Source organism: Chionomys nivalis, chromosome X (genome assembly GCF_950005125.1).
Source record: "Chionomys nivalis chromosome X, mChiNiv1.1, whole genome shotgun sequence".
NCBI classification, from domain to species: domain Eukaryota; kingdom Metazoa; phylum Chordata; class Mammalia; order Rodentia; family Cricetidae; genus Chionomys; species Chionomys nivalis.
In genome coordinates, this window is record NC_080112.1 from 52,271,094 (window position 1) to 52,288,970 (window position 17,877).

At 32.3% G+C, this 17,877-nt stretch overlaps 1 protein-coding gene across 1 annotated transcript in view; it reads left to right on the forward strand.

Annotated features, from left to right (window-relative positions):
- Positions 1-17,877, forward strand: part of Dmd (dystrophin) — a 2,258,623-nt gene that overhangs the window by 267,973 nt on the left and 1,972,773 nt on the right. The window contains exon 2 of the mRNA XM_057760244.1: positions 17,180-17,241. Coding sequence (XP_057616227.1) covers positions 17,180-17,241 — 62 coding nt within the window. The remainder of the gene's footprint in view (positions 1-17,179; positions 17,242-17,877) is intronic.

The window sequence follows — 17,877 nt, forward strand, 5'->3', positions numbered from 1 at the left end:
CACAACAAAACTCAGTCAATATTATGGAAGTTCTTACTTTACAAGAAAAATAAGACAAGTGTAAATGTGTAGCAGTGAGATGAGTGAAACCCAGGTAAACTTTTATAAATACGGTTCCATTATATAACTGTAACTCAAGAAAAACAATCTTTTGTAATCTGTTTAGAAAACAAAGTCATTAAGTAACTTTGAAATTGGAAAATTCTGGTGTCTTCAATTTACAAGTAGTACACATTCTAAAGATTTCACTTTATAATCAGTGTATTCTATAATCAAACATAATGTTTGCAGAGTACTATTATTCATGAAATTATGCATATGAGAATGCAAAAATTTTATTCACATATATAGAAGCATTACATTTAAAAGAAGCATGAAATTCCTATGTACATATATACATACAACTATTCATAAATAAAATTTGCATATGTGTAATATATGTGTATATATAGTCAAAATTTATATGCAAACCATAGGGAAAGACACGTTGCCATTTGTTTTGAGGTTATTTTATAGTGATAATGTTTTAGAATCACATTTATAATTTGTAGAAATAATCTTCAGTACAATTTTAATTCAGGAAAATTCCTCCAAAAGTTAACTCATAATTGTAATATGTGATAGAGAGATCCAGATTTTCAGTACAATTTCTGTGTCTTCTGGAATTGTAACTTATATTTCTCCACAAGGTTTTATTCAATTGGTGCAACCAATGAAATTAGTTCCGGCACTTTTAAGTTTTTTATGCTTTACTATTGACATCAGGGACTCACACATAGTAGGAGGTAGGGACTTTAAAAGTTACCTAATAGACTATCCTAAATTTGCATTTATTTACAATATTTTCAATGAAGATATAGATAGTACACATCATTTACCAGAGGAAAGTATTCTCGATTGATATTAGAAAAGAAAGAAATTTCTTAAAAGAAATTGACATTAAAGATTTGTCATCAGTAGTATCAGATTATGGTGAATAAGAATTGATTGTGTGACTTTGGACTTTTTCTGATGCACAGATTGGATCCTTTGTTGTCTTTGGAACCTGATTGCTCCTCACATCAGTTTCATTCTTTGATTAGCTCCCAGGAATTCCTTTGTATTCTTGGTAATGATTCTTTGAATGAACTCTGTCCCAATAGCTAAATCTGTTTTTTTTCCTCATGGCTGCAAAATTCCCCTGTTTATGTTGGGAAAATGTTTGGCTTTTACTCTATTTATACTTTTTGGCTTGAGTTCATATAAGCACTGGCTCAGGACTTCCATATTTGGTGAAGTGAAAATGAGCGATTACTTGTAAGTGTATTTCTGCTTTTAGTGTGTTCAGTTTTCAAGGTTTAAAGGAGCAGTCTTAGTACTGTATTTTGCTATTACAATCCACTGCGTTTCTTCAGGACTTGCTTGCTGTTCTTTTTTTTTAATCGAATTTTGTCTGTGTTAATACTTGGTCATGTATAATCAAACTGTACTTGCTTTAATGTTTAAGTTATGAATGCTTGGTGCAGAGAAAATCAAAGTAGGCTATAAGATACATATTCAAAGACAGTACTTTTAGGAAGTTTCAAATGTAGCACTTACAAGACACACATCAGTTTATTTTAAGTTTAGCAATGGAATATGACCCTCCCTTTCCTAGAGGAGGACTCTATCTACAGTCCTCTGTTTATTGACTTTGAGTCACATAGAAACATTTTCTATTTTACTGCTATGCTAATCAGATTTATAAGAAAATACTCTTTAAAAAATCCGTATTTTTTTCTTTTACATAAATAGTTAATAGTATGATTCCTTATGACTATTTCAGCTCTGTGTGTCTTTTCGTTTGGGAAAAGAGCCTACTAGAAGCTTAATCTCCCACTCTCCAAAATAGAAAGAGCCAGTAGGAATGAAAGGTCTTCATTATTCTTAAGAGTCTTGGCTCAGAGTTGACTGTGGTGGTACTTGCCTACCATCCTAGCCCTCTGGCAGCTGAAACAGACAAATTACTGCAAGTTCCAGGCTAGACTGCATAGAGAATATAGGATTAAATGGGACTACTTATGAAGGCCCTGTCTCAAAAGAACCATGTGCTAGTCACATGACCAAAGAAATTCCATTGAATCAGGAAGTTTTTTCTACCTGTGTGCATAGGTAGGCAGGGTCAGTGAGGAAAAGTACTAAGACTATGAATGCAATGTCCTGAACTGATCATGGGCTCATCTTAATATATCTATCTATCTATATATATATATATATAGATATATATAGATCTATCTATCTATCTATCTATAGATAGATAGAGATATAGATGTGTGTGTATTAATATATATGGTTAATAGTAGAAACCTGTATTTATACTTCCTTCATAATTAATCCTTCTTTCACACTAGACTTGATGCTTTACGTAGAATAACTCACCAAAACAAAACTAAAAGAAGATAATTACTATGGTTATTCAGAAATTTGTTGTTTACAAAGAGATTTGTTTCAGGCTGCATTTCTAGTACACAATTAAGGTCTAGTACTATGTGAGTTTAATTTGGATTATTTTAAACCTGTTAAAATACCAGGGCAGATGGTGTGATCATTGTCAGCCTGTAAAGCCTGTAATCCCAGCATCAGGACTTTATAGTTAGATCCTCTTAAAGAAAGAAAGAAAGAAAGAAAGAAAGAAAGAAAGAAAGAAAGAAAGAAAGAAAGAAAGAAAGAAAGAAGAAAACTTAATTTAATTAATGGTATTTTAATTGGTCTTTGGGGACATAGTCACCAGAAGCATAAATGAAAAAATGAGGAAAATGAGTCAAGGAAGGGAAAACAGACTATTAAAAAGTTTGTCTCTGTGTCGTTCTGGGTTCAGTATCCTACCAACACCTGGGGGGGTTGTATTTGGAGACTTCTGTTATGTTTTTCTTTTCTTTTCTTTTCATCTATTTATTTTACATCCTGGCTGCAACCTACCCCCTATTCTCCCCTCCCAGTCCTTCTCCCCCATCTCCTCCAACCCCATAATACCCTCTTCTTTTTAATTGACAGTTGTTCCTGCAACAAGTAAATTTCTATCATTTCTGGATTGTCCTTAAAGACTATGTTATTAAGCTTTCCTAATATAGAAAAAGTCCAGTACAAAGAAACAGAGGTGTGAACGCTGGAGATGAGGAAACATCATTATCCACAGAATTTGTTCACTACATTTCTATGTTACTACAGGGAGAGGAACCACAGAGCTTTATATATAATTATTTCTTGATTCATGCTTCATAGTGGTAGTTGAGTAAAGGTATCTTTTGTGGTTTTTGTTTTGTTTTGTATTATTATTATTATTATTTATTGAAGAAAAAAATTCCGCCGCCTCCTAGCCTCCCATTTTCCTCCCCCTCCTCCCCCTTCTCTCTTCCTCCCCCGACTCCTCTCCCCCTCCCCTCTCCAGTCCGAAGAGCAGTCAGGGTTCCCTGCCCTGTGGAAAGTCCAAGGTCCTCCCCTCTCCATCCAGGTCTAGGAAGGTGAACATCCAAACTGGCTAGGCTCTTACAAAGCCAGAACATGAAATAGGATAAAAACCCAGTGCCATTGTCCTTGGCTTCTCAGGAGACAGAGACAGAGTCCCACATTGTTTTGTATTATTTTATTAAGACACAGTGTTACTCTGTGACCAAGCCTCTCCTTCTCTGACTTCAAAGATGTTATGATCTTCCTGCGTCTGCCTCTCAGGTGTTGAGATTAGAGGTGTGTACCACTGCATGTGGCATATCATACAGTTTAGTTTGTGTGTGTGTGTATCCTTCTTTAGTAAAGCCAAAAATGACTCCTTAACTAAATGACTAGTTATCTGGTTCTAAAACATCTCCTTAACATGTCATTAGTAAATGGATGTTACATACAAGTGACTGGTTATTTTCCTTATTTATGAGGAATAAATTTTCAGTCCATTAAAATTATATACCATAGAAATAATGCACTTCATTTTTTCACTATAATAATTAAATGTTTTAAGAGTACACATGTCTAGGGCAACATGTGGAAACAATTATTGAATTAACAGCTCTGTCACAGTCTTCAAGTGTTTAATTACACCTCCAAATTGCATATTGGTCTTATTTTGATGTATTCTTTCATTATTATTATTTTAACAAAAATAAATGGTATTACACATGACATGCTACTGGATTACAGCCTACATTTCAAGTCTTTATTTTAATTAATTGTGACCAAATTTTACCCCTAAAATTTCTATACCCACATATATATTCATGTCCAAACAACATATTTTAAATCACTTTATAAACCATACTGTATTCATGAATCATTCACCATTCATATTAGTACTTATATAAGATGTTATTCTTTGACCACAGGAAGTATAATTTTTAAAATATTATTGTATTTTTTGATATTATATTTTAATTACCTTCCCCTCTCCCTTCCTGTAGAAGGAGCTATGGGCTACGTTCCTGCCACCCGACTCCTGGCCACCTGGCTAGCTTATGCCCCCAAATAACGACACACAAACTGTGTTCTTTTAAACACTGCTTGGCCCATTTCTATTAATGTGTGTAGCACCACGAGATGCACTTACCAGGAAGATTCTAGCCTACGTCCATCCTGGGTTTGAATTTCTTCGCATCTGCCCCAGAGAAGAGAGCTATCGAGTCTGAGCTCACTTCCTCTTCCTCCCAGCATTCTGTTCTGTTTACTCCACCTACCTAATTTTCTGTCCTATCAGAGCCAATGCAGTTTCTTTATTTAACCAATGACCTTCCTCCATCACCTTCCAACCTCTAAACCAGCCCCCCCGCATAACCATTTTGTTTTTGTACTCTCTTTCAAATGTATGGTCCCTTTTATAATAATTGCTAATGTAATATATATATATATACTATATAATAAAAACAAATATCAGCAAATATAAATATATATATGTAACTTGTTCTGTCTATATAATATTACTTGTATGTACATTTTAAGGGCTGAAAATTTGATATTAGATTAGCAGTTGGAGTGCCAGAAGAGACTATTTCTCCAGATTTCAGCAACATTTATGCCTGTAGCTCTGTCTTTAGGATTGAAGCCTCATGAGCTTTTCCAAAAGGAGGTGTAATTTATACTACTACTTCATATTTTTCTCCCTTTCAATCAATAAAATTTTTAAATTTTGCATAGGTTTAAATGATAAAGCATGAAATTACCCTAATCATTAACCTAGCTGATACCTTTATATTTTCTTGACTCTTAGGAAATAACTCAATTTATAAATAACTGTGGGAATTTATGATATATTTGAAAGCAAACTGTTTAGATCTTCTGTCTTCATTTTCTACACTGTTTTTAATAAATGTGACTTATTTATTCTTCATAATTCTTTATGACTGTCATGATTACCATGATGCAAATGGAAAAAATGAGAACCAGAAAGGTTAAGGTCAATGAGCAGTTAAATAACTTGCATGGTCAGGAATTTGAGGCTTAAATACAGAATGATGTAAACACTAGTCTACATTGTATCCTGTACTCCTGCATGTGGAATTTTAAAGTAAGAAGAAAGAACTCTTTGTATCATCTACCATAGGGCAATTTCCTCCCAGCTTATGGCATTTAGTATTTTCTCTTATAGTCTAAAACCTCAAATTCATTTTCTACTCAGGTGTAATACTGTTACCTTAGTGATTTATGTTTTGTTTCATGGAAATCTCTATAATTATCATAAAATTTTATTGAATTCTTTTATCAATTTACATTAAAGCTACAAAGTGATTTTTTATGGACAGGAAATTGTTATTAAAATCTCTGTCCATTGTTTAAATTTGTTAATTCAACATAAATGTTATGATTAAGAAACAGTAGATGAGGGGAATTTTTATTCGACATGATCCAACTTAGCTATTCATGTTGTTTTTTGACTCAATCAATTCTCTACAATAACAAGCAATGACCTACACAAGAAAAAAGGAATAACTGTGGTGGAGTCTAATGATTGGACATAATTTATAGCATTTTATATTGTTTTATGAGAATTGACAGTTATAAAAGACAAAATCAAGGATAGTTTCATCATGTCAAAAACTATAATTGTCCCAGAAAATTCAAGGCAAATTTCTTTCAAGACATATTCTCTGTCTTACCTGTTATCTGCTTAATAATAATGAGGAGTAGAAATTCTTTAGGCACAATGTCAAATTTCAGAAGATAAAAATTTCACATCTCATGGCTATATACTATTTTAGGAAATGTTTTGATAATCAAAAAATAAAATTCATAATTAACAATAATTTTAGCAGAAGTATAAAGTGAAAAGAAAATCATTGGCCTAGAATTTTGTGGATATATGATTCAATTATATAATTAAGTATTTGATTTGTTTAAAAATCCTTTATATGGACATATTTGTTCTTGCATATATCATGTTATATGACAGGAATTACAAAATCATTACTTTTCTTCTGTCTTGGTATGGTTACATTTAGAGAGGCTTGAATAATCTGGGATGTACAAGTTAAAAGAATAAGAATAAGGAGCTTGTGGTGTGTGTGTGTGTGTGTGTGTGTGTGTGTGTGTGTGTGTGTAGTTAAAATCTTTGTTTATGAAAAATATATATACTAGGCAAATTAGAAAAATACTCATTTGTGTATTTACAATAGAATTGTTGACTCATGAATTATACCAGAGAGCAAAGAATAATTTGGAACATCCTCCCATTTGAACTATATCTTAATCATGAAAGCTCTTATTCTAGGAACACTAAGAACTAAAGTCTAAAGTAAGAAAGTATATGGCTTTTTCAGGCTGGTGCATAGATAGGTATATATAAGGCAATGTGGTTATGTGACTGCCAACTGGCTTGATAGATAAATTTTAAAAATTCACTTCAAGTCAAAATGTAAAGAGGATTACATACTATTCTTAATAATCTTGTCTTTATGTGTAAATATTTCCCATACTTGCTTAATGATGTGAGAGGTATTCAGTTGTTACTAAATGAACAATAGCACCATTAATAGGATAGGATAGGTGAATTTATTGAAGATGAATGTCATTGTTAATCTAACTTCAGGTCATCTATGTGATGGTATAATTTAAAGTTAGCTCTGTGAGTTTGAAGTCCATGGTATGAAACAGATTTTAAAGCTTTGTCAATAGGTAGAGGTGGTCAAGTTGGGGACTGACAGTTACTTTGCTTAGTAAGAATAATCCAATTGCATGAAACAAAGACGAGATGATGATGGGACCCTCATTGAATGACAGTGTTTCCAGGATGAATGACAAGTAAGTCAGTAAAAGATATTAGGAAGAAGTCCTTGTATTAGAAGAACCAGGAAAAAGAATTATGTATGCAAATATAGATAGAAAGCCTGTGGAAGTATTTTTAAAACGAATGTCAGTCACTACAAGGTTTTCAGTTACTAACTATTGGCTAATATCTAAATCTTTACTTGTACTCAAAATTCCTCTTGATCTTCTGACTGCTATATCTAGATGCTTAGCACACCTATCATTTTTGTTTTTGTGTCAACACATGCAAACTTCAGTATTTTCCCATGTTTTCCATCTTGTCATTAACACAGAGCAGAATCTTCTTCCTAAATTATCTATACCCTAATATCAAGAACATGAATATGGTTATTGTCCCTCTATCACTTTTCATCACATCATTAATGGCCTTTTACAATAATGTTTATTAGATTTATTTTGTGTGTATATTTACTCTTCAGCTCCTCTGTACATCACTAGCTAAGCTACCATCTTCTCACATAAATGATTGTTATAGTGTACTAGTCTTGTTTCCAGTCTTAACTTTTATGAGTATTCCCCACAGTGCAATCATTATTTTGAAAACTCAAATATGGTATTTAATACCTGTAGTTAAAAATTATACTTGACTCTCTGTCGTCCTCTAGGTTCAATATTAAAATCTTCATAAGTTAGTTGTCTATTAGGTTCTTTTTCCTTCTAATCATCTCTACCACTTCATACTTCACTCTGGAGTTGAATGAATGGAACAGTTCTTTCTCTCATGTTCTGACAGCTACACTTTCTTCTTTTATTATACAGTTCTTCATTTATGTCCTGTCTCTCTACTATTAATTAATCTTCAGAACAAAACTGATCTCTTAGTTCATCAAAGAAGGTAGAGGGGGAACAGTAATCAGAACATGCTACATGAAAAAAAATTCTATTTTCAGTAAAAAATAAAAACTAGGAAGGAGTTTTTTCTAAACTAGATTAGATTTGTGATTTATCATATTATCCACAGAGTGAAAATAGTTGAAAGTATGAAGAGTTGAAAGTGGAGGCAGGAACAGTGCCTATGGGCAACTCATTATCACACCTAAGTGAAAATTTTATTTCTCAACTGAATAACAACACTTCTTACATTTCATAGTAGATAGAGAAGGTTTGACCCTTCATGTCACCTAAAAAAATTTCTGAGTATCAACCTGCCTTCCACATCATCAGAGAGAAGCCACCATGAGGCTAAGAACTTCAGTTATAGCCAGTTGTGCTTCTACTGATAAAGTTGTGATCATCTGAGATGTGTACAGCTTTATGGCCAGTTTTTATGTACATCTCCTGTGGAAAATTCTGGGATGAGGATGCTCAATACTATAAGTTCTTCAATCAGTGGATTCTTTAATTTTTTAATACATCCCAAAGCTTCCCCTCCTTCCATTCCCCCTAATCTCTCCCTCCATAGATTCAACACACCACCTTACCTTTTGCTTACCCATAAAACACTAGGCCTCTCAGGAAACATATATAAAACACAGCACAACAAGATAAAATAAGAAAAGGCATAAACACATCAAACCAGGTGAGAAAATCCAGTAGGAGTAAAGGCGTCCCAAGAGCAGGCAAAAGAATCAGAGACACCCACCCCCCCCACTATCAGGAGTCTCCCTAAAACACCAAGCCAAAAACCATATGTATGCAGAATACCTAGCTCAGACCTTTGAAGGCTCCATAATTTCTGCTTCATTTTCTGTAAGCCACTGTAAGCTCTGTTTAATGATTCCATGAGGGTATACTCTCAAAATGTCCTTGACTGCTCTGGTTCTCACAATTTCTCCTCCCCTCTTCCATGGGGTTCTACAACTTTCAGTGAAGATATAAGAAAAAAAATCCCCAACCTGGGTTCTGTCTGTGACTAATGATTGGCTACGGGTCTCTGTTTTTGCTTCCAACAGTTTCCAGAGGAAGCCTCTCTGGTGACAACTGGACTAAGCACCCATCTTAGTATAGCAGAATATCATTAGAAATCATTTTTATAATTTTCTTTTGCTTGTGCTTTGCTATTGTTTTTGATTTTTTTTGTTAGTCATATTTGCTTCTACCCTAGGTCTATGGCCAACCATTCTTCTGTTTCTGGTCATCAAGGCACAGGCCTTCTCTACATGGTATTGACCTCAAATTAGACCACTCACTGGTTGGTCACTCCCATAGGTTCTGCACCATCATTGCCCCAGCATACCTTTTGGGTAGGGCAGATTATAGGTCAAAGGTTTTGTGACTGGGTTGGTGTCTTTGTCCCACCACTGGGAGCCTTGTCTGGTTAGAGAAAATGGATGGTTTAGGTTCCATATCATCTGTTACTAGTAGTCTTCACTAGGGTCACCCTCTTAGATTCTAGGGAATTTCTGCTGCACTAGGGTTTGGCACAGCCTGCCAAATTCCCCCCAATTCCAGTTGTCACTCCCTGAAGTCTTTCCCTGACGCCCCTCCACCTAATCACCACATGCCCCCAGTCCACCAACAGAATGTATTTGATTTCCCATTCCCAGGAAATTCTATGACTCTCCCCTAGAGCTGGCCTTGGTACATAGTCTCTTATGGTCTGTAGATTGTAGAATGGTTATCGTTTTCTTGATAACTAGTATCCACTTACAAGTGAGTATATACCATGTTTCTCTTCCTGGATCTGTGTTACCTCTCTCAGGAATTTTTTTTTCTAGTTGCATCCATTTGCCAGCAAAATTTATGATGTCATTTTTTAACAGATGATTAATTTTCCATTGTGTAAATGCACCACATTCTCTTAATCCATTCTTCAGTTGAAAGACATATCAGTTGTTTCTAGTGTTTGGCTATTATAAATAAAGCTACAATGAAAATGGTTTAACAAGTGTTCTTGTGGTAGGGCTGAGTGTACTTTGGGTATATGTCCAAGATTAGTAGAGCTGAGCCTTGAGGTAGGTTCTTCTGAGGAAATACCATATTGATTTCCATAGTGACTTCACAAGTTTCTACTTCAATCATCAATTAGGGAGTGATCCCTTGATCCATATCCTCAGTAGCACGAGTTGTCTGTCACTTATTTTACTGATCTTAGCCATTCTGACAAGTGTAAGACGAAATCTCAAAGTAGTTTTGATTTACATTTGTCTGATGGCTAAGTATGTTGAACATTTAGGTGTTTTTTTTCCATTTGAGATTCTTTTATTGAGAATATTCTGTTTACATATATGTCTATTTTACAATTGGATTGTTTGTTGGTTGATATCTTGATCCACAAGTTCTTCATATATTTTGAATATTAATCCATTAGTTACTTTGCAAATATAATGTTTTGTTGCACTCGATATGTTATGTAGCAATATTGTAGCATCTGAGAAACTCATTAATCAGTTGGTTCTCAAAAATATTATTTAGTAAATTATGAAACCCATTAAATTAATTATTTCTAAATTTATTAATGAAATACAGTGAATGTGAATGGAGTCTAACAAAAAAGAAACTGGACTTTTCAAGTTAATTTTTCTTAATATGACAGAACCCTATATAATTTAAAAACCAGAGTACTTATCAGTAGAACTACATCTAAACATGTATACCTTTCTATGTTCTATTCTCTCAGTAAGCAGGAAGGAAAAGTGAATAGAATGATTATCTTTCTCATAGGGATTGTTCATCACAAATAGGAGTAAGTGCATATATGTTCTGTAAGCTTTAATGAAACATTATATACAATTTTCTATTCTTGTTGTATAACTTATAAAATTTTAAGACATTAAAACTACATTAATTTATTATCAAGCAGACCTGAAGGTCAGAAATCCAAACTGAATCCATGTGAGCAGAGACCCAGGTGTTCTCTATACATATTCTGAAGAGAACCTCTTCCTTTACGGTACTTTCTAGGTATTTTGCACATTCCTCAGGTCAGACTTCCTTCTTGATCCTCCAAACAGCAGAGCACAGTCATGATCTTCCCATGATGCTATCTCTGGTTTGCTTTGTCACGCCAAGTAGTTGTTCTGTTTAAGAGCCCTGGTGATTTTGTTTCACTGGATAATTCAAGATAGTCTTATCAAGAGTTGACTGATTATCAAGTCAAATTCCATACATACTGCAAATTTCCCATTTTTATGTAACGATTCATTCAGAGATGTTAGGGATCTGGAAGTGAATGACTTTGGGAGAGATCCACTATTCTGTTTACTACAAGTTAATAGAATTAATATCTGCAGAGGAGAAAAATAAGAAGTGAAAAGTAAGTATGGATTTTATCATCTTAAACATCTTTATTTGGCATCAGATGTAAATTATTATTATTATTATTATTATCAGATGTAAATTATTATTATTAGAAATGTAGTTCTGGTCTGGACAGCTACTGTCTTGAAAATGAGAAAGGATATAATGTTTTATGAACAACTCTAATTGCGTAATGAGTGGTAAAAAATGCATTACATTGATTACAGAGTGAATGACAAATGAGGGACCTCTTTGACACTACATTTTTTCTCTTCTTTGTGTGTGAGTTTAATTAGTTTAGGCCTCCTCATTATAAACTGGCTACCAATGCCACTTTATGCCCTCGAAATCTAAAATTCTAAGATCAAAGGCTATTACTCAGGTTTAATGGAAAGTGTTTTTTATATCATTTTCAGTCTAATCTCTTTGACTTGACATTGCCATTTTGTATCATTAATAACATGATAAATCTATTTTGTATATATGTCCTGAGTTTGTAGCCTTCCCTTTATAATGAGTCCAAGTATTGCATAGCCTTATCTAATATTTATCATTATTTTTTGTAGTTCTTATCTCTTTATCTTCCCCTCCTCCCTACTAGGAGTATAGAATAATCTGCAATATTAATAGCCTTTCCACTTGACTTCACATTCCATTTAAATAAAATAAAATCATGTCTCTTTGTCATTCTTCACTATGTGTGTTTCTGAATCATTACTTTTTAACATCCTCTCCTATACCTAACTTTTATATTGTGTCACATAAATGATAGGCATTTTTGATTAATGTATTAAACAATAAACCTGTTGAACATAAATATTTTCCAGCACTAACAAGATGACTACTGAAGGGGGTTATCAGTAGGTGAAAGACAGGAAAGAGAGAAGACAATAGAGGACAAATATGTTACAGATATGAAAATATTACAAGGAAACTTATTAGTTTTTTACCATAAATTAAGCAATAGAAATAAACCAAATACATATAAAATGACTAACAAAGCACACGGAAACTCCCACACATTTCTTGGTACAAAGTTTTATCTCATTGTTTTAGCATTGGGCATAATCATTTTTGCAGAATTGTTTATTTTCTCTGTTATATTAGGTACTGTTTTAGTCAGTATTTTATTATTGTAAAAATCATCAGGGTATGACTTTATCTGGTAGCAAACAAAAGGTCAGGTTATAGAGAGATCCTCCTCTATGAATTTATCATAGCATCTTGCAATTTAAGTCACTTAATTTCCCTGTTTATGAGTTTGAGTGAGTCAACATAAAATTTCATTGAATGAAGAGCATGACTTTTGATTTCTTACTGTTCTATTATTTGTTTTCCACTCACCAAAACTCATCATTTTCTCCCTAACATTTTTCTTTTGTGTTTTCACACATTCAGCGAGACTCAAATTGTTTGTATGCTTGTCTACAATGCCTCTTCCAGTGCACGAGTAGCTGAATATCCTTTTCTCTGTACCCCCGTTAATTTCTCAGAATTATCAATTCTTGCTCTTGTAAATACTTCATTTATTTATAGTTTCTATTAGGTTGTGAACTTTGCCAAAGATTGACTGTCATTTGTATTCTCAAAAACTAGTAAAGAGTTATGTACATTCTGTATATGACTCTCATAGAATTAAATACACAAATCATTACACTAAGTTACAACAATGGGTCCATGATATAAAGAATAATGTCCTTATTTCAAAGTAAAACAGAGTGAGGACTAGTAAATACAAGGCCAAAATTCTAGACTATCTTTTAGTAGAAATGGAGGGTAGGTCTCCTCACTTAATGCTCTTTCAGTTTGCCTCTTAATAATACTTTCCTGCAGTAATTTTTCTTGTGAATCATGAATATTACATTGAATCTATCCCACATTTATATTCCTGAGGTTTTCAAGAATCTAAAAGTTAATAACAGGTTAAAGGTTGATGCGCTAATCTCAGGAGATACAAAATGCTAGATATATTGAATAAAAATGACTACTGGAAGTGTTTAATTGTGAGAAGACGTACATGCTTTACGTCATGGTAGGAAGATAATTTTATGTGAAATTTTCCCATAGAGAGAATAAAATAAAATATTGATGACTTTTAGCAATTTATGAAGTAGTAGTTCTTCACTCTCTGACATCCCCAGGGAACAGTACTCAAGTAAATTTTTTAAGAGAGATTTTCTTCTTTGCCTCTCAAATTAATATGCTCAGAAATATTTTTATGAGTGAGAGGAAGCTAGTTATAAAACTCTCAAAAGAAAAATGAGAAAAAATTGTTATTTGACATGACTGAGCAGGAATGTGCACAATTACTTTTCAATAACATATTTTACTTTATTGTCTTCACGTTTGTTCTTTCCTGATTTCACATTTTTATTATAGACAGTATGGCAATAATTTAATAATTTTAAAATTGTATATTATAAAATTCAGGATGCTTTCATGCAATTACAACATGCATAGAAGTTTGGGTAGCTTAAATTGAGTATCTAACTTGTTATTGTTTTAAATTAGTGTGCATCTGTTCAATTTTTTTTCTTTGATTATTTCAAACCATTCTTTACAATTTGCTAACAAATTATGTTAAAAAGGTATATCTAGTCAAAATGAAAACTATGGACTTTGATTCAAATGATCATTGTCTAATTGATTTTTTTATAATACCAGCTTTATTCATTCAGAGTTTATCTTCCAATGTAAAAGTATTAAATAGCATGAAAATTGATTGAAATATTATAAAAACAGTTATTGATCAACAAGACACTAATAATCATTCATATTTTGTAGCTATAACAAAATGAATTATAATAATATTTATCACATTGAAAAAGCTACAATTTCAAAGTAAACCATTTTCAAGAAATTCATTGCAGATATATTTTTCTGTTACAAAAGATGATAATTGAAACAGGATATTTCCTGAAGATGTTTGTATGTTGAACCTCACACTTACTGCTATTTTTACAGTAGATACATAACATTTTGCTCATAATGTCAAGGTTTCTGTGCTGACTTCAGTGCTTTGTATATGGAGTTGAAAATTAATTGAAAATGAAATCACAATTCTTTTTTCACCTAAAAGCCTTTGGCATAACTATCATCAAATGGCACATTTTAGAGATCATTTGTTATGTTTTAAAACATCTGAGTGTTCTTGTGTACTTTCAAGTACTCTTTTGGTACATTTTCTATTGCTATAACAAAATGTATGGGATTAGGCTAGTTATTCAGAAGGACATTTATTTTTACTCGTGCTTCCTAAAGTTCATCAAGTTTCTAGAAATTTGTCAGCTTCTGGTGAAGGATCCATTTCAGAAATGCAAAGACCTAACAGGTACTTTCAGAGACTGCACATAGAAGGAGTAACCTTTCTTTATCATTGATAAATTGCTGCTTCTTTTGGGCATCATCATTGCTCAATCAACCACTGTGTTTGTAATCAGTGCTATAAGATCTTAAGAGCATAGTAGTTATACACCAAAGAGAAGAGTGTCTTTTGTGTATAAAATATATTTAGTGAGCAACAAAATTTATGTTGGAACATAATACATTCATGTGGCTATAATTAGAAATGGGTTATTTTGGGGGGTGCGTCCATCTTCTCATGTGGAAGGGTTACAAAGGCTCACTGAGCTATTGAACTTTCTATGGATATATCAGAGGTTCTCTCACTTCTAGATGTTACAGAAGAGGTAAATAAAATGATTGCTTATGGAAACACTTCAGTAGCGTGGTTCCCCATAAATCGTACAAAGGACTCTTTAGTGGTGCAGCTTATTACAATGCAGTTGGGACTCTTACTGAGGAAGCTACCATAAATTGTTTAGACAACTTCTTGGCGGTACAGCTAGCTAGCTACCTTTCAGTTTCTAATGTTCATGTAATTAACCCTCTAAAACTTATTGGCTCACCAATCTGTACTAGGACAAAATCTTTTCTTTTATCTTCTAGTGACATCTGTTTCTCTAGGGTGAATAAGAATCATGAAAAGTCACAATCATAGCCAGTTCTTAATGACATATTCGGTTATTAACCTAGTTCTATGAGAGCAAGAATCCACACCCATTAGATGACATTGGTCAATTCGGGCAGTCTCTGTACCTTGCTTTAATCACCTCCCCCTTAAATCCCAGTTCCAAATATAGCCACATGATGTATTAAACTCCAACATGATTTTTGTTGTGGAAAAAATATGTTCACTATGTAGCATACTCATCTTTGAATACTCATGGATTTGAATGAAAAAAGAAATTGGAATTACAAATAAGTTCATTTACTTTTAGGGAGGAATAGCACTATATAACACTGAGAGATATTTGTCTAGACTTTCATGCCAAGCCAGTTAAAATCTAGCATTTAAAATATTCCATTTCTTGTTTTCTTGATTTTCAAGGAATGGTATTGGTGGTGATAGGAACTGTTAGGCTTGAAAATACCACTCTAATTTATTCAAATATGTCAACAAAAGAGAGGTATCCACATTGTTTATTTCTGATTTGTGTGTTATCATATGGATAATGCTGAAATTGACCATATGTATAGTATCCTATGGGAATAACATAGTTAAGTAAGAATGCATTTTATGAAGGAAAATAAAATTTTCCCTCCAAGAGCTATCTGTTGCTATTTTACATATAAGTAAAAAAGCTTTGTTGTGCATTTGTATTTCAATTTAAAGATAGATATTATTTTAGCATATGAATGCATTTGTTATGAAAAAATTCTTTGCAATATTTCAAATATTTTGAAGAAATGAAAAGAAGTTTACTATTGAAAATTTTATGAGAGGAAATGTGTACACTTTGAAGTATTTTCATAACAATTCTTTTGACCTATGACCTACGTAAATAATATCTGAAATATTCAATTCTTACATATTATATAGATATACTGGTTATTGACTATTAACTAATACCAAACATTGAAGAAAATATTTTAGTAATGACGATGGAATTTTTTCTGTCAATTTAACTCAATAGTAATTTCCAACTTAGAAAAGCAAATAATTCTGTAATGATGGCTTTTATAAACCTGTTTCTTTATAATTTCTCAACCTAATTCCTTGATATAAATCTGTAGAAATTTTCCCTCTGAGTTTTCATTTATAAGCCAAGAAATGCCATTTGCTTTTACAATTCCTGACTTTAAACAGAATGAAACATAAGAAATTTTAGCCTTGTAGGATTGGCCCTCCCTTAAATCATTTATGTTTGTCAAATAATGTTTTCTGAGTTCTTAGTTTGTGTAGAAAATAAAATACAAAGGTAACTAAGCCATGCTCCAGGTAGTTAAAGAGTCTTTGTAATATGAAGTTTTTCTGTATTAGAGGATTTAGTGGTTGTGAATGAAGAAATAATCCTTTATTCATAAATGGGAAAGAAAGTACATGGAAAGGCCCAGGGTAATATTTACTAAATAAGTACTACCAAATAGTTTACTTTAATTGCACTAGCATGACTAGTATATTAAGGGATGAATAATATCCCATTTATTCGATGAGACTGATTTAGTCAATGCTGTTATATTTGAAAGACTATGGACCTGATCACAACAATTAATTTTAGATATACTTTTCCATCAAATACCCAATAACAACATCACTTATTTCAACTTCATTTATGAATGACATTAACCCTAAATTTAAAATAAAATTAGTATGTGTTATTTGAAAGTTATTTTGGTTGCAAAATATAACCTATAATTAGTTATAACTTTTAATTTTGTTTATTTTACAAAATAGATGAAAGAGAAGATGTTCAAAAGAAAACATTCACAAAATGGATAAATGCACAATTTTCTAAGGTAAGAATATTACGTTATATTTATTTGAAAATGAAATATTTGTTGAACTTTTAAAATGTGTTCTGAAAATAAATATTTCAAATGTTCATATTATTTTTCTTATGTTTCAAGTTTTGACTGTTTAAATCTGCATATGTTGCACTTTGTTTTGATTCAGTAAAATGCAGTAGAGCATATGATAAAGAGATGTCATTTAATTTACAAATGATATCTGTTTGATTTTTTTATCAGTAAGTCATTACAGTAAACTCTGTCAATTATCTTTTCTATTTCAAATATTAAAATGTATGAGGTAACTTATTGTTGATAAAATTTATATTTTGTCTTTTTACTTAGTTAATAAGCTAAAATAGTTGGATTTTGGATTATTCAGTCACTGTAACTAGAACATATTTTAAAATTATATAAATAATAAATTATCATTTTTTCTATAGCCATAAATATATACCCTAATTAATTTATGCCTCAATTTATATCATAATTCATAGTGTAAACCGAGATAATTATACAAATAAACACCAAGTAAGATTCTAACCATAAAAAGAAGCATTTTAAGTGCAATTTAAAGGGGTCTATTTAAATGTCAAGAGTAGAAAACTTGAATTTAGATTTAATCATACTAGATTTGAGCAAATA